Below are 25,213 nucleotides of genomic sequence, written 5' to 3' on the forward strand. Positions count from 1 at the left end.
CTGGAAATTTCGTGTCGAGGTGCTGATGGAGGATAGAGGGCTGCTGCATTGTTTGACGGATGCCATAGAGGACGAGGAGTTTGCGAGGGATCTTCCGGAGGACTCCATCCAGGTGAAGGCCGAGAAGAAGAAGAAACTCAACGAGCGTCAGGCCCAAGACAGGAAATGTAAGAACCTTCTTATCCATCGTATCGGCGAAGACCAGTTGGACTACGTCAAGGATAAGCGAACCGCCAAGGACGCCTGGGACGCACTCTGTAATGCGTTTGAACGTGTCGGAATTGCCGGTAAGCTTTATCTCCGGAAGCAATTTCAAGAATTGCGACTGCTGGAAGGAGAGGACGTCAAGGCATACCTTCTGAAGTTCGAGAAGGTTCTACGAGAGCTGCGAGCGACTGGAGTGAATTTGGAAGAAGAAGACGTCGTTTGTCAGCTTTTGCTCTCACTTCCAAAATCCTACGAGGCTCTGATCACAGCGGTGGAAACGATTCACCCGGATCGAAGTACGGTCATAGGCGAGTTGACTGCCCCGAAGCGGAAAAGGCTGGAAAATCCGTCGAGAAGAACCCCAAGTTTGCCTGGAAGTCCGGAAAGAAATCGAAAGGTGGTGCAAAAATGGCGGCTGAAAAAGAAATTTGTTTTCTGGTAACCACGGGCAACGCAACGGCACTCTTAGCTCCTAGCAAGTCGACGAAAAAGTTTTCCTGGTTTCTTGACTCAGGAGCAACGGACCACATGGTCAACGACAAGTCTTTTTTCGAAGAGCTTCATCCATTGAAGAACAAGATTCACATCGCTGTAGCCAAGTGTGGTGAGACGTTGGTTGCTGAATCGGCTGGAACAGTACGTGTCAATATGATTGTCGACGGCGTGAAGAAACCGGGTACAGTAAAGGAAGTGCTGTATGTTCCTGGTCTGCAGTGCAATCTATTCTCGGTGCGTAGGTTGGAGGACGCTGGAATGGTGTTGAAAATTGCGGCTGGAAATGTGACGATCGAACTGGATGGCGAAATCATTTGCGTGGGACGAAGGTTGGGCCAGTTGTACAGCTTGGATATGAGCCTACGCGAAATTAAATCGGAAGGGAATGCCATGGTAACAAGTAAAAACGAGTACGATTTATGGCATCGAAGGTTTGGACATCTTGGCGAGGCAAATATAAAGAAACTTTGGCAGTACGGCATGGTTGAAACGAAATCCGAAATCCCAAAATGGCCTGGTGGTACGGTTTGCGAGGTCTGCCTCAGTGGAAAGCAGACGAGACATCCGTTTCCGGTGAGCAGTGGTAAGCGATCAACACGTCTACTAGAATTGATACACTCCGACGTTTGTGGGCCGTTCAATCCGAAAACGTGGGATGGCAAACGTTATTTTGTCACGTTCATCGAAGATTTTAGCCATTTTACGGTGGTGTATCCAATAGCAACGAAGGATGAAGTGATGGAAAAGTTCAAGGAGTACAAGGCAGCAGCAACAGCTTATTTCGGGACGAAAATTTCCCGTCTTCGATGCGACAACGGTGGGGAGTATATGTCCGCTTCCTTCAAGAATTTTTGCCGCACCGAAGGGATTCAACTGGAGCCAACCGCACCGTACAGTCCGCAACAGAATGGAGCAGCTGAGCGGATGAACCGCACGTTGTTGGAGAGAGCGAGATCGATGTTGCAGGAAGCTGGCTTGCCGAAGGAAATGTGGGGTGAGGCGGTGAGTTCGGCTGCCTACATCCTGAACCGAAGTCCTACGTCTTCTGTGAACTGCAAGAAAACACCGTATGAAATTTGGTATGATCGGAAACCTGAGGTCGACAAAATGCGTGTTTTTGGTTCGGTGGCGTACACTTGGGTGCCGAAAGGAAAACGACACAAGTTGGACAGCAAGACGGAGAAAAACGTAATGGTTGGGTTCGCTCCCAATGGCTATCGAATTTGGGATCCAAGGAAACGCAAGCTGTTCATCTCAAGAGATGTGATTTTCGACGAAAATCTGAAATGGTCCAGTGTGATTCAAAAATCTTACCGTTATGTTGAACCTGCTACTGAAGATGACGTCAAGCCCAGTGATGGACCAGAATCAAGCCCAGATAATGTTTTTCCAAGGCGTGGAGAAACACATGAACCGGAAATCCTTGAGGTGTCGAGCGAGCCTGGTGTGGACGAATCGGATCAATGTGCTGATGCGATGCAACCGGAAATGACGACTGATTCCGATTGCATGACCGATGACGAAGACAGCGATCCAGACTTCGCGCTCCCACCGCACCAAGAACGTGACAACTGTTCTACAGAAGTGTCAACGAGGCGCAGCGGTCGGGAGCGCACGCTCCCTGGTAAGTTGAAAGATTTCATTACCAATTTTGGAGCCAATACTGCTGGTACTTATTTGTCAGGTTCCCCGATGGCGAGTGATGGTTCGATTCTGGCGTATGCGCTTAATGCAGAAGCGTATGTGGAAAACATTCCGACGACGATCGCTGAATTGAAGAAGCGTGACGATTGGGACGATTGGAAGAAGGCGATCGATAGTGAGATGCAATCCTTGAGCAAGAACGAAACATGGGAGCTTGTTCCGAAGCCTGCCGGAAAGAATCTGGTGGAATGCAAGTGGGTTTTCCGAATCAAGCGTGACGAGGCTGGTAATGTTGACCGATACAAGGCGAGGCTGGTGGCCAAAGGTTTTTCGCAGAGGAAAGGCTTCGACTACGACGAGACATATGCTCCTGTGGCGAAAATTGCAACCCTCAGAGTGCTGTTGGCGGTTGCAAATCAAATGGGACATCATGTGCACCAAATGGATGTCAAGACGGCGTTCCTTAACGGCATCCTGAAGGAAGAAATTTTCATGCGTCAGCCTGTTGGATTTGAGCGGGGAGGACCGCATCTCGTCTGTCGGTTGAGGAAGTCCTTGTATGGGCTAAAACAAGCACCGAGGAGTTGGAACGAGGAGTTCAACAAATTTGCGCTTCAAATAGGATTCCAACGTTCGAAGATCGACACCTGTCTCTACACGAAGAAAGACAAAACGAATGTTGTCTATTTGCTGCTGTACGTGGATGACATTTTGTTGGTCTCAAACAGTCGAGAGGAAGTCGTGGACATCAAATCCAAACTGTCTACGCGTTTTGAAATGTCGGACATGGGTCCGATAAAGCATTTTCTCGGGCTGAAGGTGGATTACGATCATACGCGTGGTCGAATGAAGATTAGTCAACCGAAATACGTCGTGAACCTGCTAAGCAGATTCAAAATGGCAGATTGCAAACCAAGCGCAACTCCATTGGAACCAAACCTAAAATTGAAGACCCGAAGTGTTGAGGAATTGACCAAGCAGCCGTTTCGGGAACTGATCGGTTGTTTGACCTATTTGGCTTTGGCTTCAAGACCAGACATCAGCGCAGCTGTGAATTACTTCAGCAGATTCCAATCGGCTCCTACCGATGTACACTGGAGTAATCTAAAACGGGTTTTGCGGTATCTAAAGCAAACGGTGAACTATGGATTGGAGTACCAACGGTCGGACGATGGCGAACCTTTGCGAGGATATGCCGATGCTGACTGGGGAAACCTGGAAGACAGAAAATCGATATCTGGGAACGTGTTCAAAGTTTTTGGCAGTACCGTTTCCTGGATGACCCGAAAACAGAATTGTGTGGCATTATCGTCAACAGAGGCCGAATACATTTCGCTGAGCTATGCAATCTGCGAAAGTATTTGGTTACGGAACTTGTTGCTGGAACTGGATATCAAGATCATCAAGCCCGTTCCGATGTTCGAAGATAACCAATCTTGCATTCGAATATCGGAGGAACCGAAGGAACACAAGCGAATGAAGCATGTTGACATCCGTTTTCACTTCATTCGTGAGAAGCTTCAAGATGGATTCTTCAAAATTATCTACGTACCTACAACGGATCAAATTGCGGATATATTTACCAAAGGACTGGCGAAAGGACCTTTCGAGAAGCTGCGATCCAAGCTGAGCTTATCTGGTTGAGCGGGGATGTTAAGTATAGCAACCATCAGCTACGTGCTTAGTTACTGACAAACAGTAATCGCAGTAATCATTGACTTTAGTCTCAGTTAAAATTTTCACTTCCACTTTATCCATTACTGAATAAACACATCTTTTTGTAAATGCTCTGCCTAATTCTTTAAAAAATGACAAAAATGACAAAAATGACAAAAATGACAAAAATGACAAAAATGACAAAAATGACAAAAATGACAAAAATGACAAAAATGACAAAAATGACAAAAATGACAAAAATGACAAAAATGACAAAAATGACAAAAATGACAAAAATGACAAAAATGACAAAAATGACAAAAATGACAAAAATGACAAAAATGACAAAAATGACAAAAATGACAAAAATGACAAAAATGACAAAAATGACAAAAATGACAAAAATGACAAAAATGACAAAAATGACAAAAATGACAAAAATGACAAAAATGACAAAAATGACAAAAATGACAAATATGACAAAAATGACAAAAATGACAAAAATGACAAAAATGACAAAAATGACAAAAATGACAAAAATGACAAAAATGACAAAAATGACAAAAATGACAAAAATGACAAAAATGACAAAAATGACAAAAATGACAAAAATGACAAAAATGACAAAAATGACAAAAATGACAAAAATGACAAAAATGACAAAAATGACAAAAATGACAGAAATGACACAAATGACAGAAATGACAAAAATTTCAAAAATGACAAAAATGACAAAAAATGACAAAAATGACAAAAATGACAAAAATGACAAAAATGACATAAATGACAAAAATGACAAAAATGACAAAAATGACAAAAATGACAAGAATGACAAAAATGACAAAAATTTAAAAAATGACAAAAATGACATAAATGTCAAAAATGACAAAAATGACAAAAATGACAAAAATGACAAAAATGACAAAAATGACAAAAATGACAAAAATGACAAAAATGACAAAAATGACAAAAATGACAAAAATGACAAAAATGACAAAAATGACAAAAATGACAAAAATGACAAAAATGACAAAAATGACAAAAATGACAAAAATGACAAAAATGACAAAAATGACAAAAATGACAAAAATGACAAAAATGACAAAAATGACAAAAATGACAAAAATGACAAAAATGACAAAAATGACAAAAATGACAAAAATGACAAAAATGACAAAAATGACAAAAATGACAAAAATGACAAAAATGACAAAAATGACAAAAATGACAAAAATGACAAAAATGACAAAAATGACAAAAATGACAAAAATGACAAAAATGACAAAAATGGCAAAAATGACAAAAGTTATAAAAATGACATAAAATAACAAATATGACAAAAATGACAGAAATGACAAAAATGACAAAAATGACAAAAATGACAAAAATGACAAAAATGACAAAAATGACAAAAATGACAAAAATGACAAAAATGACAAAAATGACAAAAATGACAAAAATGACAAAAATGACAGAAATGACACAAATGACAGAAATGACAAAAATTTCAAAAATGACAAAAAATGACAAAAATGACAAAAATGACAAAAATGACATAAATGACAAAAATGACAAAAATGACAAAAATGACAAAAATGACAAGAATGACAAAAATGACAAAAATTTAAAAAATGACAAAAATGACATAAATGTCAAAAATGACAAAAATGACAAAAATGACAAAAATGACAAAAAAGACAAAAATGACAAAAATGACAAAAATGACAAAAATGACAAAAATGACAAAAATGACAAAAATGACAAAAATGACAAAAATGACAAAAATGACAAAAATGACAAAAATGACAAAAATGACAAAAATGACAAAAATGACAAAAATGACAAAAATGACAAAAATGACAAAAATGACAAAAATGACAAAAATGACAAAAATGACAAAAATGACAAAAATGACAAAAATGGCAAAAATGACAAAAGTTATAAAAATGACATAAAATAACAAATATGACAAAAATGACAGAAATGACACAAATGACAGAAATGACAAAAATGACAACGATGACATAAATGACAAAATTGACAAAAATGACAAAAATGATATAAATAAAAAAAATGACAAAAATGACAAAAATGACAAAAATGACAAAAATGACAAAAATGACAAAAATGACAAAAATGACAAAAATGACAAAAATGACAAAAATGACAAAAATGACAAAAATGACAAAAATGACAAAAATGACAAAAATGACAAAAATGACAAAAATGACAAAAATGACAAAAATGACAAAAATGACAAAAATGACAAAAATGACAAAAATGACAAAAATGACAAAAATGACAAAAATGACAAAAATGACAAAAATGACAAAAATGACAAAAATGACAAAAATGACAAAAATGACAAAAATGACAAAAATGACAAAAATGACAAAAATGACAAAAATGACAAAAATGACAAAAATGACAAATATGACAAAAATGACAAAAATGACAAAAATGACAAAAATGACAAAAATGACAAAAATGACAAAAATGACAAAAATGACAAAAATGACAAAAATGACAAAAATGACAAAAATGACAAAAATGACAAAAATGACAAAAATGACAAAAATGACAAAAATGACAAAAATGACAAAAATGACAAAAATGACAAAAATGACAAAAATGACAAAAATGACAAAAATGACAAAAATGACAAAAATGACAAAAATGACAAAAATGACAAAAATGACAAAAATGACAAAAATGACAAAAATGACAAATATGACAAAAATGACAAAAATGACAAAAATGACAAAAATGACAAAAATGACAAAAATGACAAAAATGACAAAAATGACAAAAATGACAAAAATGACAAAAATGACAAAAATGACAAAAATGACAAAAATGACAAAAATGACAAAAATGACAAAAATGACAAAAATGACAAAAATGACAGAAATGACACAAATGACAGAAATGACAAAAATTTCAAAAATGACAAAAATGACAAAAAATGACAAAAATGACAAAAATGACAAAAATGACAAAAATGACAAAAATGACAAAAATGACATAAATGACAAAAATGACAAAAATGACAAAAATGACAAGAATGACAAAAATGACAAAAATTTAAAAAATGACAAAAATGACATAAATGTCAAAAATGACAAAAATGACAAAAATGACAAAAATGACAAAAATGACAAAAATGACAAAAATGACAAAAATGACAAAAATGACAAAAATGACAAAAATGACAAAAATGACAAAAATGACAAAAATGACAAAAATGACAAAAATGACAAAAATGACAAAAATGACAAAAATGACAAAAATGACAAAAATGACAAAAATGACAAAAATGACAAAAATGACAAAAATGACAAAAATGACAAAAATGACAAAAATGACAAAAATGACAAAAATGACAAAAATGACAAAAATGACAAAAATGACAAAAATGACAAAAATGACAAAAATGACAAAAATGACAAAAATGACAAAAATGACAAAAATGACAAAAATGACAAAAATGACAAAAATGACAAAAATGACAAAAATGACAAAAATGACAAAAATGACAAAAATGACAAAAATGACAAAAATGGCAAAAATGACAAAAGTTTTAAAAATGACATAAAATAACAAATATGACAAAAATGACAGAAATGACAAAAATGACAAAAATGACAAAAATGACAAAAATGACAAAAATGACAAAAATGACAAAAATGACAAAAATGACAAAAATGACAAAAATGACAAAAATGACAAAAATGACAAAAATGACAAAAATGACAAAAATGACAAAAATGACAAAAATGACAAAAATGACAAAAATGACAAAAATGACAAAAATGACAAAAATGACAAAAATGACAAAAATGACAAAAATGACAAAAATGACAAAAATGACAAAAATGACAGAAATGACAAAAATTTCAAAAATGACAAAAAATGACAAAAATGACAAAAATGACAAAAATGACATAAATGACAAAAATGACAAAAATGACAAAAATGACAAAAATGACAAGAATGACAAAAATGACAAAAATTTAAAAAATGACAAAAATGACATAAATGTCAAAAATGACAAAAATGACAAAAATGACAAAAATGACAAAAAAGACAAAAATGACAAAAATGACAAAAATGACAAAAATGACAAAAATGACAAAAATGACAAAAATGACAAAAATGACAAAAATGACAAAAATGACAAAAATGACAAAAATGACAAAAATGACAAAAATGACAAAAATGACAAAAATGACAAAAATGACAAAAATGACAAAAATGACAAAAATGACAAAAATGACAAAAATGACAAAAATGACAAAAATGACAAAAATGACAAAAATGACAAAAATGACAAAAATGACAAAAATGACAAAAATGACAAAAATGGCAAAAATGACAAAAGTTATAAAAATGACATAAAATAACAAATATGACAAAAATGACAGAAATGACACAAATGACAGAAATGACAAAAATGACAACGATGACATAAATGACAAAATTGACAAAAATGACAAAAATGATATAAATAAAAAAAATGACAAAAATGACAAAAATGACAAAAATGACAAAAATGACAAAAATGACAAAAATGACAAAAATGACAAAAATGACAAAAATGACAAAAATGACAAAAATGACAAAAATGACAAAAATGACAAAAATGACAAAAATGACAAAAATGACAAAAATGACAAAAATGACAAAAATGACAAAAATGACAAAAATGACAAAAATGACAAAAATGACAAAAATGACAAAAATGACAAAAATGACAAAAATGACAAAAATGACAAAAATGACAAAAATGACAAAAATGACAAAAATGACAAAAATGACAAAAATGACAAAAATGACAAAAATGACAAAAATGACAAAAATGACAAAAATGACAAAAATGACAAAAATGACAAAAATGACAAAAATGACAAAAATGACAAAAATGACAAAAATGACAAAAATGACAAAAATGACAAAAATGACAAAAATGACAAAAATGACAAAAATGACAAAAATGACAAAAATGACAAAAATGACAAAAATGACAAAAATGACAAAAATGACAAAAATGACAAAAATGACAAAAATGACAAAAATGACAAAAATGACAAAAATGACAAAAATGACAAAAATGACAAAAATGACAAAAATGACAAAAATGACAAAAATGACAAAAATGACCCAAATGACAAATATGACAAAAATGACAAAAATGACAAAAATGACAAAAATGACAAAAATGACAAAAATGACAAAAATGACAAAAATGACAAAAATGACAAAAATGACAAAAATGACAAAAATGACAAAAATGACAAAAATGACAAAAATGACAAAAATGACAAAAATGACAAAAATGACAAAAATGACAAAAATGACAAAAATGACAAAAATGACAAAAATGACAAAAATGACAAAAATGACAAAAATGACAAAAATGACAAAAATGACAAAAATGACAAAAATGACAAAAATGACAAAAATGACAAAAATGACAAAAATGACAAAAATGACAAAAATAACAAAAATAACAAAAATGACAAAAATGACAAAAATGACAAAAATGACAAAAATGACAAAAATGACAAAAATGACAAAAATGACAAAAATGACAAAAATGACAAAAATGACAAAAATGACAAAAATGACAAAAATGACAAAAATGACAAAAATGACAAAAATGACAAAAATGACAAAAATGACAAAAATGACAAAAATGACAAAAATGACAAAAATGACAAAAATGACAAAAATGACAAAAATGACAAAAATGACAAAAATGACAAAAATGACAAAAATGACAAAAATGACAAAAATGACAAAAATGACAAAAATGACAAAAATGACAAAAATGACAAAAATGACAAAAATGACAAAAATGACAAAAATGACAAAAATGACAAAAATGACAAAAATGACAAAAATGACAAAAATGACAAAAATGACAAAAATGACAAAAATGACAAAAATGACAAAAATGACAAAAATGACAAAAATGACAAAAATGACAAAAATGACAAAAATGACAAAAATGACAAAAAATGACAAAAATAACACAAATGACAGAAATGACAAAAATTGCAAAAATTGCAAAAATGACAAAAATGACAAAAAATGACAAAAATGACAAAAAATTACAAAAAATTACAAAAATGACAAAAATGACAAAAATGGAAAAAATGACAAAAATGACAGAAATGACAAAAATGACAAAAAATAACAAAAATGACAAAAATGACAAAAATGACAAAAATGACAAAAATGACAAAAATGACAAAAATGACGATGACATAAATGACGAAATTGACAAAAATGACATAAATAAAAAAATGACAAAAAATGATGAATTGTAGTTTCAAAAGCAATTCAAATAGCAAATTCAATTGAAAATTGAATTTAAATTTGAAATAGTCAACTTAAATGATGCAAGTTTTGAAATAAAACATCACAACTTCGAACGCCGCTATTTTCTCTCTGACATTCATCCTGACATCTATATTCACGCACAAAAACTAATTCGTAAATCGAGATGGAAACGAGCCCTTATTTGCTAGCCGGTTCGTAACGCGTAAACATTGAAGGTGTTTTAAATTCTGTAACGCCCGGTTAGATGGTGATTTTCTGTATAAATATCTATAAAATTGCAAGTTTTCTGTTAAGTATATCATTAACTTTAAACTAATATCCCTATTTTTCGTCATTTTAGATGTTCCAAAATGATTAAGTTGTGCAACATTCGTCAATTCGCTACTGCTATCAAGAAAAAGGCGGAAAAGGAAGTGAACACAAAAGTTGAGCTTATTAAAAATCTCAACTTCGAGAACAAGGCACTGTATGGAGCAGTTGTAAAGGCGCGAAAGCCTAAAGTATCTTCTAGTCACAACGTGAGAAATGATAAATCAACAGCATCCCCATCTACCGCTAACTCAGAATTATTTTGGTTGATGAAAAACCAAAACCCCAAAGCACAGCGAAATATTACTATCGCCTCAACCTTCGAAGAGCCAGAACAAACCGAGCCTCAGTCAAGTTTAGAAATTCCTTTCAAAGATTCGGAACTCAAGTTGATAACCACGTTTCCATTGAAACCTAGCGAGTCGGGTTTGCTGGAAAAATCCTGGACACGAAGCGATCACCTTCCGAAAGATCGCTACAAATTGCCATCGGTTAGCAAAATTCTCACAGCCACAATGCCGGAATCATCCCGACAAGCATTGCTAAGGTGGAAGGCATCCAAAGTGGCCCTGCTCGGCGAGGAGGGCTTTGAACAGTTCCAGAAAGAAATTTTTGAAAGAGGAAAAAATTTCCATTCGTGTCTTGAGAGTTGGCTTGCTGAACAGGAACCGGCTGAGGCCGACATTAATAAAGCTGACAAATTGTGGACCAGCATCGGGTCCCACTTAGGACGAATCGGTCGTCCCGCTAGTTTAATTGAACAAAGATTGAGCCACCCTTTCTTACACTACACCGGAGTCGTAGATTGTGTAACCATTATTGAGTATGGCCAATTGTTATCTCGAAGCTAATCATTCACTAATTGAAGTTCTTTCATTTTTAGCAACCGTCTTCACATCATCGAGTGGAAAACGTCGGAAAGTCAGAAACCATCCCTTGCGGCAACTTACGACGCTCCGGTTCAGTTGTGTGCTTACCTGGGAGCACTGCGAGCCGACCCGGAGTTTTCCAAACTGGACATTGTCAAAGGTGCGGTACTGGTAGCTTATACAGATGGACAACCTGCTCATGCTCACGGAATCACTGGAAGCCAACTGAAGAAATACTGGAACGTGTGGTTGCAACGACTGCAAGAATATTGGACCCGATATCGGGACAACACGCTGCCTGATCCGATTTAAACTTTTCAAACCTTTAAAAACAATTGTTGATTTGTTAGAAATTATTCAAAAAAATAGACATACAATCTTTTGGTCATATAGGATAAAAACAAATTGTTAGTTGAGAAATAAAATTCATTGTAAAATAGTGTCTATCTGATCTTCGTTATTTTATTCCTAGAAAGTTTTTATATTTTTAGATCAATTTTTGTTGATTTTTTTAGTTTATTACATTTTTCGGGTTTCGCATCCTCTGGAATGGTTCTTCCTAGTTATGTTTCTGACGATTCATCAAGTCTCTTTTAAAAAAAAGAACCATCAAAAAATGACTTTTCGAAACAGTATACAATCAAAAATTGTTGTACATTTGTTTCCTCCATACCTTTTCCACGTTTGAAAAATTAATTTTATTTATTTTAAAGCAATTGTACTTAAGACTTATCTTATGTATTCCTGAACTTAAAATGAAATAATAGCAAAATGGCAAAATGTAACGTTTTTTGAAACATCCAACTCATTCAAAATAAATATATTGCATAAATCTAGGAGAATTAAACAAACATTCGCCTAGATTTATGCAATATAATATACCGGCAACGATTGGCTGGGAAGAATTTGTTTGAAAAAAAAAACGTGAACGGAAAATTAAATACGGCTTTTATGATTTGAATCTGAGTTCCGAATCCGAATTCCGAATTAATTAATAGAATCCGAATTCTGAATCTGAATTCTGAAACCAAGTTCTTTAAGAAATTGAGTTCTAAATCCGAATCCTGAATCTGAATTCTGAATCTGAATTCTGAAGCTGAATTCTGAATCTGAATTCTGAATCTGAATTCCGATGTTTTTTTTAACGACTGTTACTTGAATTTAAGGTGATTTTTTCGGCTTTCAGTCAGTTCAAATAGCAAAAACGACTATTTATTTAACGTTCCAACGTTTCAATCCATATAGGATCGTCATCAGGGACTGTAAAATTTATTGTGTGTAAACAAAATTTCAAAAAGTCTTCACAAAATTAACCGATTCTTACCTAAAATGTGTCGTATTTCTTGTCAGGTTTGATTCGGCTGATCGGGTCAAGCTGTCATTTGTGTCTGTTACGAAATCAATCACCTTAGAATCTGAAATCTGAATCCGAATTCTGAATCTGAATTCTGAATCTGAATTCTGAATCTGAATTCTGAATCTGAATTCTGAATCTGAATTCTGAATCTGAATTCTGTAAATTTATTTTTCGGCATATCGGTGAAAAGTAGTTTTGAAATTGATAAAGATGGATAGAGAAGTGAGAAGAAAATCTACAGATGTTGAAAAGAGCGAAAGAGCATTTTTGCGAGGAAACTTATTAACGTACACCATACTTTACCCTGCAACATTTCATTATTTAGGAGAAGTAGTACCGGGATAGAGGTGGCACTACCTTAACCTATACAATGAAATCTGGTTGGTCCGAAGTCTACATGTGGTTAAAACGTATACTCCGGACGGGCTCTTTTCAACATCTGTAGATTTTCTTCTCACTTCTCTATCCATCTTTATCAATTTCAAAACTACTTTTCACCGATATGCCGAAAAATAAATTTACAAAATTAATTAACGGTGGTTAACTTATCTTAAGAATCTGAATTCTGAATCTGAATTCTGAATCTGAATTCTGAATCTGAATTCTGAATCTGAATTCTGAATCTGAATTCTGAATCTGAATTCTGAATCTGAATTCTGAATCTGAATTCTGAATCTTAATTCTGAATCTGAATTTTGAATTCTGGATCTGAATTCTTAGTTCTGAATCTGAGTTCTGAATTCTGAATCTGAAGAGGTTAATCTCCGTAATATACGTTAGTTATTTAATTTATCGGCTTTATCGGTGAAAAGTGATGTCCATTTATTACGGGCATCTTAAGATAATGAAATTTCTAGATGCATAGAAAGTTAGAAGAAATGAATGATGGTGAAAATGAGCGGGAAGAATTTATTTAGAAGCATTATCACCACATATACCACAAATAAATTCTACCCGCTCATTTTCACCACAGAGAATTTTCACCGTCTTTCATTTTTAATTTAATTTAATTTATTTTATTAGAGAGGCTTGCTTGGTAGATTCGCCTCTGTTTGAAAACTTATTTGCTAGTTACTTTATATTTTATCAAGTACTTCAATTTTTTTAAGAAATTCTATCAACTTGGTTTCACTATTTGTATTCCTAGCTAGTACATTTTTTAAAGCTGTCTCAAGACCTAACCTCCTGCGCTCAAATTCAAATTTGCTGCAATGCAATAAGATATGTTCCACGTCCAGTGTGATATTACAGTCTTCGCAAACCGGCCTGCTCGTACGTTCCATAAGAAAGCTGTGGGTTATTCTGGTATGTCCGATTCGCAATCGTGTGAGACATCTCTGTTCGGTACGATTTTTTCGATCACTCCAGGGGAAAGAGGTTTCCTTGATTTTTCGAAGATGTGATGCGTTCTGGTTGATCTATTCTTGCTCCCAGCGGAACCGCAGTTGAGTATGTACCCATCGTTGTGCATCCTGATAGGGAACAAAATCATCCATTTGGTAACTTGTATGACCTTCGTTTGCCAAAGCATCTGCTCTGTGATTTCCCGTTATGCCGCAATGACTTGGGATCCAACATAACGATATTCGATTTTTGATACAGCTATTTTCAGCCATTCTAATCCATGGGTGTCGATTTTTTCCACATTCGATCGCCGAAAGACAGCTCGCCGAATCACTAAAAATAACAGTAGGTCCTCCAATTCGTTCCGCAATCTCAATAGCATGGTTTATTGCGGCTGCTTCAGCGGAAAAGATAGAACTACTATCTGGCAGTTTCAGACTAATATCGATAACATTACTGGTTACGCCGAGTGCAACTGACCCATTGCTGACCGACCCATCGGTAAAAATATGATGATGACGTTTATATTTTTGGTCGACATGATTCCTATAGATTACCCTGGTTCTGTTGTTGTTTTCACCAGCTCGCACAAGTTTTTTAATGCTCCAGTCAATAACAGGTTTCGGTGAATCCCATCGACGTTCGACAATTCCGATGGCAGATTGGATCCTCGGCAGACTGTTTCCTGTTTCGGTTTCAAACCACGAATTTGCTCTAGAAAAGATTGTGGTTGGTTCTGTCGATTTTTGCTGATGCCGTATAGCGCAACGTACCAACAATTCCGTGGCAACAAACTGGAAAGGCAAGGTTCCCGCTTCAGCCATCAGTGAAGGAATTGGACTTGACGGAAAAGCGCCCGATGCGAACCGGATGATACCGTTATAGCTTGGGGTCAATCTGCTGTATGTCTGCCATCCACCGCGACTCACCATCTCTATGCCATATGTTATTTTCGGAAGGATCAGGGCCTTGCCGATGTTTGTTATAGTTTTCCGGCATCCTATTTTACTTCGCCCACTGATGCACCGCAGCAAGCAAAGTCGTTTGGCACTATCTTTCTTCGTGATGTTGATGTGTTTTTTAAAATTAAACCTCCTGTCGATCCAGATTCCCAGAATTTTCATACAATTTACCTTGTTCATTGTATTTTCACCTATTTTTAGAGGAGGAGGAGCTTCACCACGGTGTTTCCTTGAACAGCAGTGCATCAGTTGAGATTTCTCGGCTGACATTTCAAATCCAATGTTGTGCGCCCATTGATTTATTTGATTAATTGCCGTCTGAAGCCGTTTTCGCACCGATGTTGCAAATGGTCCAGTGGAGATGACAAGAATATCGTCGGCATAGAGGAGAACATCAATTCCATCCGGCAATGTTTCGAAGATTGACTGCATGGCAACCAAGAAGAGTGTCACTGATAACACGGATCCTTGTGGTACTCCGTTTTCTAAGCAGCGTCTTGTTGATTTCGAACCTCCTATGACCACTCGGAAATGTCGATCGGAGAGGAAATCTTTGAGAAAAGAAAACAATCTTCCACGGATTCCCCATCGGTTTAGTTGCGTTAATATGTTATGTCTCCATGTGCGGTCGTATGCCTTGGCCAAGTCGAGTGCAGCGAATTCCTTCATTCGAAGCTTGAATTTTCTCGTCAAGGCTGCAAAAATAGGTGCTCGTTCCCATCCCTTTGCGGAATGCGTGCTGTCGTTCGTCAAGTAGCTGCTTTTCTTCGAGTGTCGCCATCAAACGACGATTAACCATTCGCTCCAGTACTTTTGAGAGGCACCTCAGTAAGGTGATAGGTCGATATTCATTCGCTGTACGTTTCATCATGCCGGGTTTTGGTATTGGTATTATGTAACCCTCTTTCCAGTTCTGGGGATAATATTCCTGATGCCAGCATTCGTTGAAACTCGCCAGCAGTAGTTTTTTTTGCGAAATATGGTAAGTTGCGTATCATTGGATAACCAATTTCGTCTGGCCCTGCCGATGTGCCTTTGCACGAGTCTATTGCATAAAGCAACTCATCAATGGTGAAGTCCTTATCGTAACATTCTTCTTTTCATTTTTTCTAACTTCCTATCCGTTTATAAAATTTCATTATCTAAGATGTCCCTACTTAATGTTGGCATTCACCCGATCTGGCTGAATGTAAACAACACACGCAGTTTAAAGTAAACGCCAATAGGTTTTTAGATATAAAAAGAAAGCCGATTTTGAAAATAAAGTCATTCCAGTTTTAACCACAGAACAGTGCGTTTGGTTATTTGTCTCTCCTTTCCACTCCGAAAGTGCTCCCTATCTAACAGGTTATGGGCCCAGCACTAGTGGAAAGGAGGAGAGTGAAATCGGTAGTGGTATCCAGCCAGGAGGAAGCCAATGGAAGGGCAAGCCAGCGCCGGGAATCCAGAGGAACGTCGTCGAGCCAGAACCGTGTAAGGTTGTTGGACCAGGAGCCTGGTAGGTCGTCGGACCGGGAAGCCAGCTGGAGGTCGACAAGCCAAGAGACACGGGAGGGAGGTCGTCGGACAGGTGCTTTGGAAGGTCGTTTGGCAGGAGCCATCGGAAGCGGACCGGAATCATTTGTGGGTCATCGTGCCGGAAGCCATGGCAGGTTGGCGGGCCGGAATCGTGGAAGGTCGTCATGTTGGAAGCCAGGTGGTGATCGTAGGATCTGGAACCTCTGGAGGACTTACGAGCCGGGAAACACGGGAGGTCGTCAAGCCGGTGCCATGGAAGGGCGTCGGACCGGAACGCCGAATGGGGGTCATTGGGCTGGAGCCACTAGGTGGCGTCAGCACTCAGGAGGAGCGTCGAGGCAGAGAGTTTCGATTTGCTGCGAAGGGCCGTGCGAGCCGTGAGAAACAGCATCGGTAGCAAGAAGGGTGTCGGGCCAGCCGGAAGTCAGTCTTCGAGTGATCCGCAGGAAGGTTATCATCGAGTGGGCCGAAGAATGGTCAGCGAGCTACACCAGAGGAGGGTCGTTGAGCTGAATGCGATGGTCGTGGTCCGGCGCAGTGCTTTGCTGAGCGGTGTTGAGGAGGAGTGTTGGCATTCACCCGATCTGGCTGAATGTAAACAACACACGCAGTTTAAAGTAAACGCCAATAGGTTTTTAGATATAAAAAGAAAGCCGATTTTGAAAATAAAGTCATTCCAGTTTTAACCACAGAACGGTGCGTTTGGTTATTTGTCTCTCCTTTCCACTCCGAAAGTGCTCCCTATCTAACAGGTTATGGGCCCAGCACTAGTGGAAAGGAGGAGAGTGAAATCGGTAGTGGTATCCAGCCAGGAGGAAGCCAATGGAAGGGCAAGCCAGCGCCGGGAATCCAGAGGAACGTCGTCGAGCCAGAACCGTGTAAGGTTGTTGGACCAGGAGCCTGGTAGGTCGTCGGACCGGGAAGCCAGCTGGAGGTCGACAAGCCAAGAGACACGGGAGGGAGGTCGTCGGACAGGTGCTTTGGAAGGTCGTTTGGCAGGAGCCATCGGAAGCGGACCGGAATCATTTGTGGGTCATCGTGCCGGAAGCCATGGCAGGTTGGCGGGCCGGAATCGTGGAAGGTCGTCATGTTGGAAGCCAGGTGGTGATCGTAGGATCTGGAACCTCTGGAGGACTTACGAGCCGGGAAACACGGGAGGTCGTCAAGCCGGTGCCATGGAAGGGCGTCGGACCGGAACGCCGAATGGGGGTCATTGGGCTGGAGCCACTAGGTGGCGTCAGCACTCAGGAGGAGCGTCGAGGCGGAGAGTTTCGATTTGCTGCGAAGGGCCGTGCGAGCCGTGAGAAACAGCATCGGTAGCAAGAAGGGTGTCGGGCCAGCCGGAAGTCAGTCTTCGAGTGATCCGCAGGAAGGTTATCATCGAGTGGGCCGAAGAATGGTCAGCGAGCTACACCAGAGGAGGGTCGTTGAGCTGAATGCGATGGTCGTGGTCCGGCGCAGTGCTTTGCTGAGCGGTGAACAGCGTGTGTTGAGGAGGAGTGTTGGCATTCACCCGATCTGGCTGAATGTAAACAACACACGCAGTTTAAAGTAAACGCCAATAGGTTTTTAGATATAAAAAGAAAGCCGATTTTGAAAATAAAGTCATTCCAGTTTTAACCACAGAACAGTGCGTTTGGTTATTTGTCTCTCCTTTCCACTCCGAAAGTGCTCCCTATCTAACACTTAAAAAGACATCACTTTTCACCGATAAAGCCGAATCTGAATTCTGATTCAAATTTGATTCAATATTCGAAATGAGAATCTAAATTAAATTTCAGAATGCTTAAGAAGCATAAAAATTACAAAATTTTATTTTAGAATTGCAAAGGAAAAATTAAAATTAGAAAATCATTCGGTAGCAATCAATATCAAACTTGAGCTAAGCATCAGAAATGGAAACTTAAATTTGAAATATAAATTCAAATTTAAAAATAAGTTTTGATCTATGGATCAGTTATTCAATCAAAAATTCGGCGTTATTTTTCAAATTTAAGAATTCAGAAGTCTGCTGAATTGTAGAATTCCCCTTATAAAAATCGAGATTTTTGTTAAAAAGTGAGAAGAAGGTGACAATTTATGACAAGATTTCACTAGATAAAATCAAGGTTAGGACTGGAGTTATTTTCTTACTTCTTTGCATTACGACCATCTAATCAGGCCCGTGCAAATGACCCGTCCATAGGGGGGGGGGGAAGGGGGGAGGGGGGTTTTAAATTTCAAATTTAGCTAAAAATGATAGCAATACCAAAAATAAACAATAAAAAAGGAAAGATATTGGACTGATAAAAAAACAAAATTTTCAAATCATACCAGAACGAAAGTTTCAAATTTTCGGTAAGTCATTGATATTTTTTTTCAAAATTATGTTCTTTATTCTGAACTAGAAATTTGTTTCAAAAGAATTTCTAAGCTAATTTAAAATAAACGTTTCCAGAACACAGAGCTTAAAAGAAATCTGGATTCTAAAATAAATATCCAATCAGCTAAAAAATTAACCATGATAAATTTTTAGGCAAATGATAATTATTGTTTATTTTTATTCATCTTAATTAAAATTGTGTTCTTTATTTTCAACTAAAAGGTGATTGAAAAATTTCGCTGTAGTATTTTGAATTTTAACGAAAAATATTCAATCGCGATTAAAAATATGAATTTTTGATAACTGAAAAAGCCATTTTGAACTTGGGAGAATTTATTCAATAATTGATGGTTTAATTCAATTTGATAAAAAGATTGTGTAGATGTATTTATTATTATTTGAAAAAATGCCTGTGAAAGAAGTCAGAGAAAAAACCTATTTTTTAAAAAATAAATGGCTCAAATAGTTCATTTTTGAAGCTCAAAATAATAACTTTATGTTCAATTATACTAACAATGAAAATGTTAGGCAATGGGTAATTTTATGAATGATCAATGAAAACTGATAAAAATTGAAAAATAAGGAGTTCCAAGTTACAAAAAATACTGTAAGAACCAAGCAAATAGAAAAATTAGTTAACATTTCGCATGAAAATTAAGTTTAAAGTAGCTACCTACTTCAAATCATGTTTCAAATTTTAAAAGATTTATTTAAAAATCATGACTGATTCATAAAAGACGATTTTATTTAAAAAAAATTATGAAAAGTTTTTAAATTTTCAATCCCAAGATTTAAAGTTTCAAATTACAAGCTTTGAGTATTTTGTAACTTTCGATTGAAATATTGGGTCCTGGAAAAAACAGAAGGTTGAAACTTTGTTTATCTTATTAAAATTTAAGACTAAAGGACTTATGTGTCAAGTACACAAAAATTCAGAATTAAAAGAAAAACCAATTTCCTAAAATTATTTCTAAAATTTAAATATTTCGACTAAAAAATTCGGCAAGTTAAAAAAATAATTGGGAAAAATTGTTCTTTCAAATTCCGTTAATTTATTTTTCAAAATTTAAACAAAATATGAAAATGAAAAAGATAAGGTTTCAAAAAACATTTCAGGAGGTTTTTTTTAATAAACATGTTTCACCATAAGAATTTACAAAATTTAATTGATGACTCAAGGCCACAACATGTCGAACACTTTGAGTTTTGGTGATAAGGAATTTTAAAATATACCAGTTTTAAGTAAAATCAAACATCGATAACTGATTAACTAAAAAACCTACATAGGTATACGAAAAAAAATCTGATTATGATGAAAAAATGATGTATGATTAAAAAAATGTAAAATTCAACAATTAAAAAAATGAAAAGATTTCATTATAAGTATTTTGACATAACTGTAGAAAATTAAAAAAAGACTTGATTTCATTTAACAAATTTTTTAAACCTGCAAAAAGATAACATATTTTTTAAAAAAATTCAGTTTAGTTGAAAACTTTTTCAAAATTTGATAAATAATAAAAAGTAAAAAAAAACATAAAACTTCTGTAACTTTTTTCGCAGAACTCAAAAAAACTTGAATTCTTGAGAAAAGTTGATAATTAATTGAAAACATTTATTTTTGAATACAAAGTTTTCGATTTGAGTTTTTACATAAACAATGCAGAAATTTCTCAAATACTTTTAACTTATTTTCAAAAGTCATTTTAATAACAAAAACTGATTGAAATATTTCATATTCAGATTCAAGGTACCCAAATAAGTCGAAATTACCTTTTTTAATTCATTGCACCTCCGAAAACAGTAAATTATGTGGCCTTGTGTAAATTATGTGTTGTGTTGAGCATTTATAAAAACAAAAAACTTGTTTCGAACTCTGTTCTTATTAAATTACACTTCATAATAAAAACCAATTCTGAAGACGAGGTAGGGTTTTTGTATGTCAAGTTTTGAGTCCCTATACCAAAGATTAATTGAATTGCAATTTAACTAACCAAAGTTAATTTTAATTCGTAAACGTCGAATAGTATTGTAAATCGAAATGTCTCAAGCCAAGGGTGATTCAAGACTAAATTTCTAACATGCTTGTTAACAAAAATTGAAACTCGCTGGCCATCCTGTATAAGATATCATTTCGAAAAAAATTTATCATTCGGAATCAGTTACAGGTTATCTGGTGAAATATTTAAACTTAACTTTTCTATATTGAGGAACAGGAATACACTATCTAGGGTAACGGACTTATTTTGGACCAGAGGACCAATTTTGGACCACCTTGTCTAGCTCTCTTATAATACAAATAATCATTAAATTTTTTAGTAAACATTGTTAAAGCCCGAGTACTTAGTGTAATGCACTAATTTTTTTCATTATTAGTTGCTTTATAAAAGAGCTAGACAAGGTGGTCCAAAATTGGTCCTCTGGTCCAAAATAAGTCCGTTACCCTATACAATGAATTAAAAATCATCAAAGTCGATCAAATGCGGCAAAAGGAACGCATGCAAACTCTCTGGTCATATTGACCCGAAAATCCTATTTACGGTTTTTTTTTGTGGGAGGACTTCTGGTGGTCACAGGAAGTTGCCTGGTACCGTAAAACGGGATAACTTTGACCGACAATATTTTTTTCCATTTTTTAAAACGTTTTCTACGTTTGAAAGCCTATTAATTGATTATCAAATAAGCAAAATTTGGTTTGTATTTTAAATTTTTTTCTGTTAGTAAAAATGTAACTTAAAAATATTAAAATATTTATTTTTCCAAGGTTCGCAAACAAATAGCTCTCCTGATGATACCAAAAAGCATTTAGAATCAAACGGGTTGCTGAATGTGAAAGAACAACTTTTATCTATAAATAGTTATAGTGCTATTTTTTAAGTCATTTAATGACACATATTTTATATTTAAAAAAGAAGGACATTTTCCATGAGTAAGTCCGTTTTGGACAAATCGATAGAAACCCTATCAAATCGATAGAAACCCTATCAAATGATTAAATTGAAAATGGAAATAATTTAATTCGTCCATTCATTCATTGTTTGATTGAAAATAATTTATTTTCACTCGGTATTTCTGTTCTTTTCTATCCAGAATTTGTATTTTCCTTAATTTTACTCTCAAATGATTTTTTTTTTAGGATTCCGGAGAAATATCTGGAGCCACCATCATTTGGAAGCAACTTAAAGAATATTTTCTTTAAAAGAAAAATATTAACCTCGCAAGAAAGTGCTCAAAGAACGCTTGACTAAACCAGATATTTAAGGTGATGCTAAGGAAAGTTTATCATATTGCCCGGTTTTATCAGGACTTGCCCGGATATTTGACACATAATTTAGGAAAAGTTCGGTTCGGCCCGGTTGCCCGGATTTCGTATAAAAAAAAACAACAAAAAAAAATAAAATTGAGTTATTATGAGATTTTATTTTTGCAAGCTTTTTGAACAATTTTTGTCTGAATAATCATGAATAGATTTTGGGTAGCTTAAAATTCGACTAAAAATCTGCTGATGTGTTTTGAAGAAAAAAATAGTTTTCAAGTGTATTCTTTTTGTTGATTATTGAATAATTCCGAGATTTTGATCAAATATGCAGGATTTTGCCCAGGTTTTAGGTTGAAAATTTTGAAATCCATTGCCCAGATTTCACAAGGTTTTGGATAAAAAAAAAACCCGGATTCGCTCGTTTCGGAAACCTATGTCTAGAAAATATTCTGGCAACCTTCAATGCTAAGAACTAAACGAGTTATTTGATCTTGTCTTTTTTAAACTTTGAAAAAAATGCTGCTTATTTTGAGAAAGAAAAACACAAAAAAACATTATATTTGTATGATTTTCTGTGTTGAACCAATGAGTTTAAATATATTTAGGGTTTTCCAGTGTAAGTCGGTGAAACATCATAAATGTGTTATTTAATTTTACAGCCTTATCGGTAAGTGTCATTTTCCTCAAGTAAAAACATTTCTAGTTTTGAAAATCATAGATAAATATATAAAAATGAATTTCTGTCTGTCTGTCTGTCTGTCTGTCTGTCTGTCTGTCTGTCTGTCTGTTCCCTATAGACTCGGAAACTGCATGGAATTGCATGAAACTTGGCAGGTGAGGATATTGGGGGCAGGGGAAGGTTCATATTATGGTTTGAGACCCCTCCCTCTCTCATGAAGGGGGGGAGGGGCTTCCCAAACAAAACACAGTTTTTTATATAACTCGAGAACCCATCAAGCAAATGGTATCAAATCTGGCAAGGGGTGGTATTTGGGAATGAGGAATATTTTAATGAATATAAGGTGCCCCTCCCTCCTCTCAGTGGGGTATGAGGAAGGGGGGAGGGGGGCTACCTTTCAATTTTTCATATAACTCGAAAACTAATCAAGATATTGTAACCAAATTTGGTACGGGGAGGTATTTGGATACGAAAAATATTTCAATGATTATTTGAGACCCCTTCCTCTTTCCAGTTGAAAGAGAGAGGGGGCCCCTTTCATATTTTTTTACATAAATCAAAAACTAATGAAGCTAATGGAACCAAATTTGGCATGGGATGGTATTTGGATACGAAAAACATTTCTATGATTATTTGAGACCCCTCCTTCTTTCCAGTAGGGAGATGTAAAGGGGGGGGGTATCTTTTATAATTTTTGCATAACTCTAAAACTAAGCAAATGGAACCAAATTTGGCATGGAAGAATATTTAGGAGCGTGATATGTTCTAATGATTGTTTGAGACCCCTTCCTTTTCCAGCGTGGAGAAAGGAAAGAGGGAAGGGAGTTTCATACAACTTTTTCTGCATAACTCAAGAACTACAACAGCAAATGGAACCAAATTTGGAATGGAACGATATTTGGGTACGAGAAATGCTTCTATGAATATTTAGTATCCCTCACTCCTTCAAAGAGGTGGATGGGAAGGGGGAGAAGAGGTCTCCCTTACAATTTTCAGTATAACTGGATATCTGATCGAGTAAATTTGAACCATATTTGGCATGTGAGGGTATTTGGATACGAGAAATATTTCTATTATAAATTGAAGCCCCACTTTTTTTCAGCGGAAATATATAAAGGGGAAATGGGGCTACATACAAATGAAATATAAATTGGTATCAAAAAATTTTCGAGTAAAAACAATATTTTTATGAATATTAAGTTTTCACAGCTCCATTCAATGGGGTGAAGGGGGTTGGTACTTCCTTTCAAGTTTATGCATAACTCAAGAATTTACATCGCAAATAAAACCAAATTTGGCATGGGAAGGTTTTTCAATATGAGAAATTTTTTTATGTCAAACAATTCCTTTCTTGCAGTGAGATGATAGAATTGGAAATAAAGGAAGGGAAGAGGAAAGCTTACATTTAACTTTTTTTTACAAAATCCGAGAAATGGACAAAACTTAACATGAAAATCATTTTGGTATGATTCTATGATTATCTGACACACCATCCTCCTTCCAGTGAGTAGGTACCTAGGAAGAGGGAGGTGAACCCAATACAATTTTGTTAGCATAACTTCCCAATTTATGCTAACGAAGCCAACAAATGGAAACAAATATGGAATGGCAAGGTACTTGGTTACGAGATATGTTTCTACAATTGTTATAGACCCTTACGCTTTACAGTGTAGAGAGGAGAAAAAAAAAATTTGATACAAGAAGATTTTTGGGAACGAAAAAAAATTGGGTATGATTATTAAAAATCACGATCTCCATTCAGCAGGGGGAAGGGAAGGACAGGGGGGGGGGGGGGGGGGTGTTCTCTCTTATCAGTTTTTAGCATAAATCCAGAACATATTAAGAAAAAAACAACCACATTTTATTAGTTGGATTGTTTGCGTACGATTTATTGTGAACCCTCCTTTTTTAATGCGAAGCTTAAAGAAACAGATTAAAATTATAAGATCTTCAACACAAATCAAGATTTAAAATATTAGTTTGAGTTATTTTTGTGTAGCAATCCGAAACTCCAGCTGCAGCTCTCATTTTATAGCGGTTGCTTATGAATTATGTTATATTTTGATTCAAAATAATGCCAATAAAACAATAAAAATTTGAATAAATTCTGAAAATATCATTCGATTCTGAAAGGTGTAGCAAAGCACACTGGGTCAGCTTATATATAACTAGCTGATCCCGTACGAACTTCGTTTCGCTTTAAATCA

General features: G+C 35.1%; 1 protein-coding gene across 2 annotated transcripts; it reads left to right on the forward strand.

Moving 5' to 3' along the window:
- Positions 1-10,577: 10,577 nt before the first annotated feature.
- Positions 10,578-11,961, forward strand: LOC129747701 (mitochondrial genome maintenance exonuclease 1-like). Of its 2 annotated transcripts, XM_055742018.1 has the most exons (3): positions 10,578-10,624; positions 10,688-11,479; positions 11,540-11,961. In XM_055742018.1, exons 2-3 carry the CDS (start codon positions 10,698-10,700, stop codon positions 11,835-11,837), a joined length of 1,080 nt encoding a protein of 359 aa, XP_055597993.1. In that variant the 5' UTR covers positions 10,578-10,624; positions 10,688-10,697; the 3' UTR covers positions 11,838-11,961. The 2 variants fall into 2 exon arrangements, with proteins under 2 accessions (XP_055597993.1, XP_055597994.1); XM_055742019.1 differs by lacking the exon at positions 10,578-10,624 and having other exon boundaries at positions 10,666-11,479.
- The last annotated feature ends 13,252 nt before the right edge of the window (positions 11,962-25,213 follow it).

Source organism: Uranotaenia lowii, chromosome 2, assembly GCF_029784155.1.
Source record: "Uranotaenia lowii strain MFRU-FL chromosome 2, ASM2978415v1, whole genome shotgun sequence".
Classification (NCBI taxonomy): Eukaryota; Metazoa; Arthropoda; class Insecta; order Diptera; family Culicidae; genus Uranotaenia; species Uranotaenia lowii.

Excerpts from the sequence above, each read along its gene's own strand:
- LOC129747701 (XM_055742018.1), top strand. The coding sequence starts at position 10,698 with ATGATTAAGTTGTGCAACATTCGTCAATTCGCTACTGCTATCAAGAAA. Across the intron at positions 11,480-11,539 it reads GATTGTGTAACCATTATTGA|CAACCGTCTTCACATCATCG; the intron begins GTATGGCCAATT and ends TTTCATTTTTAG.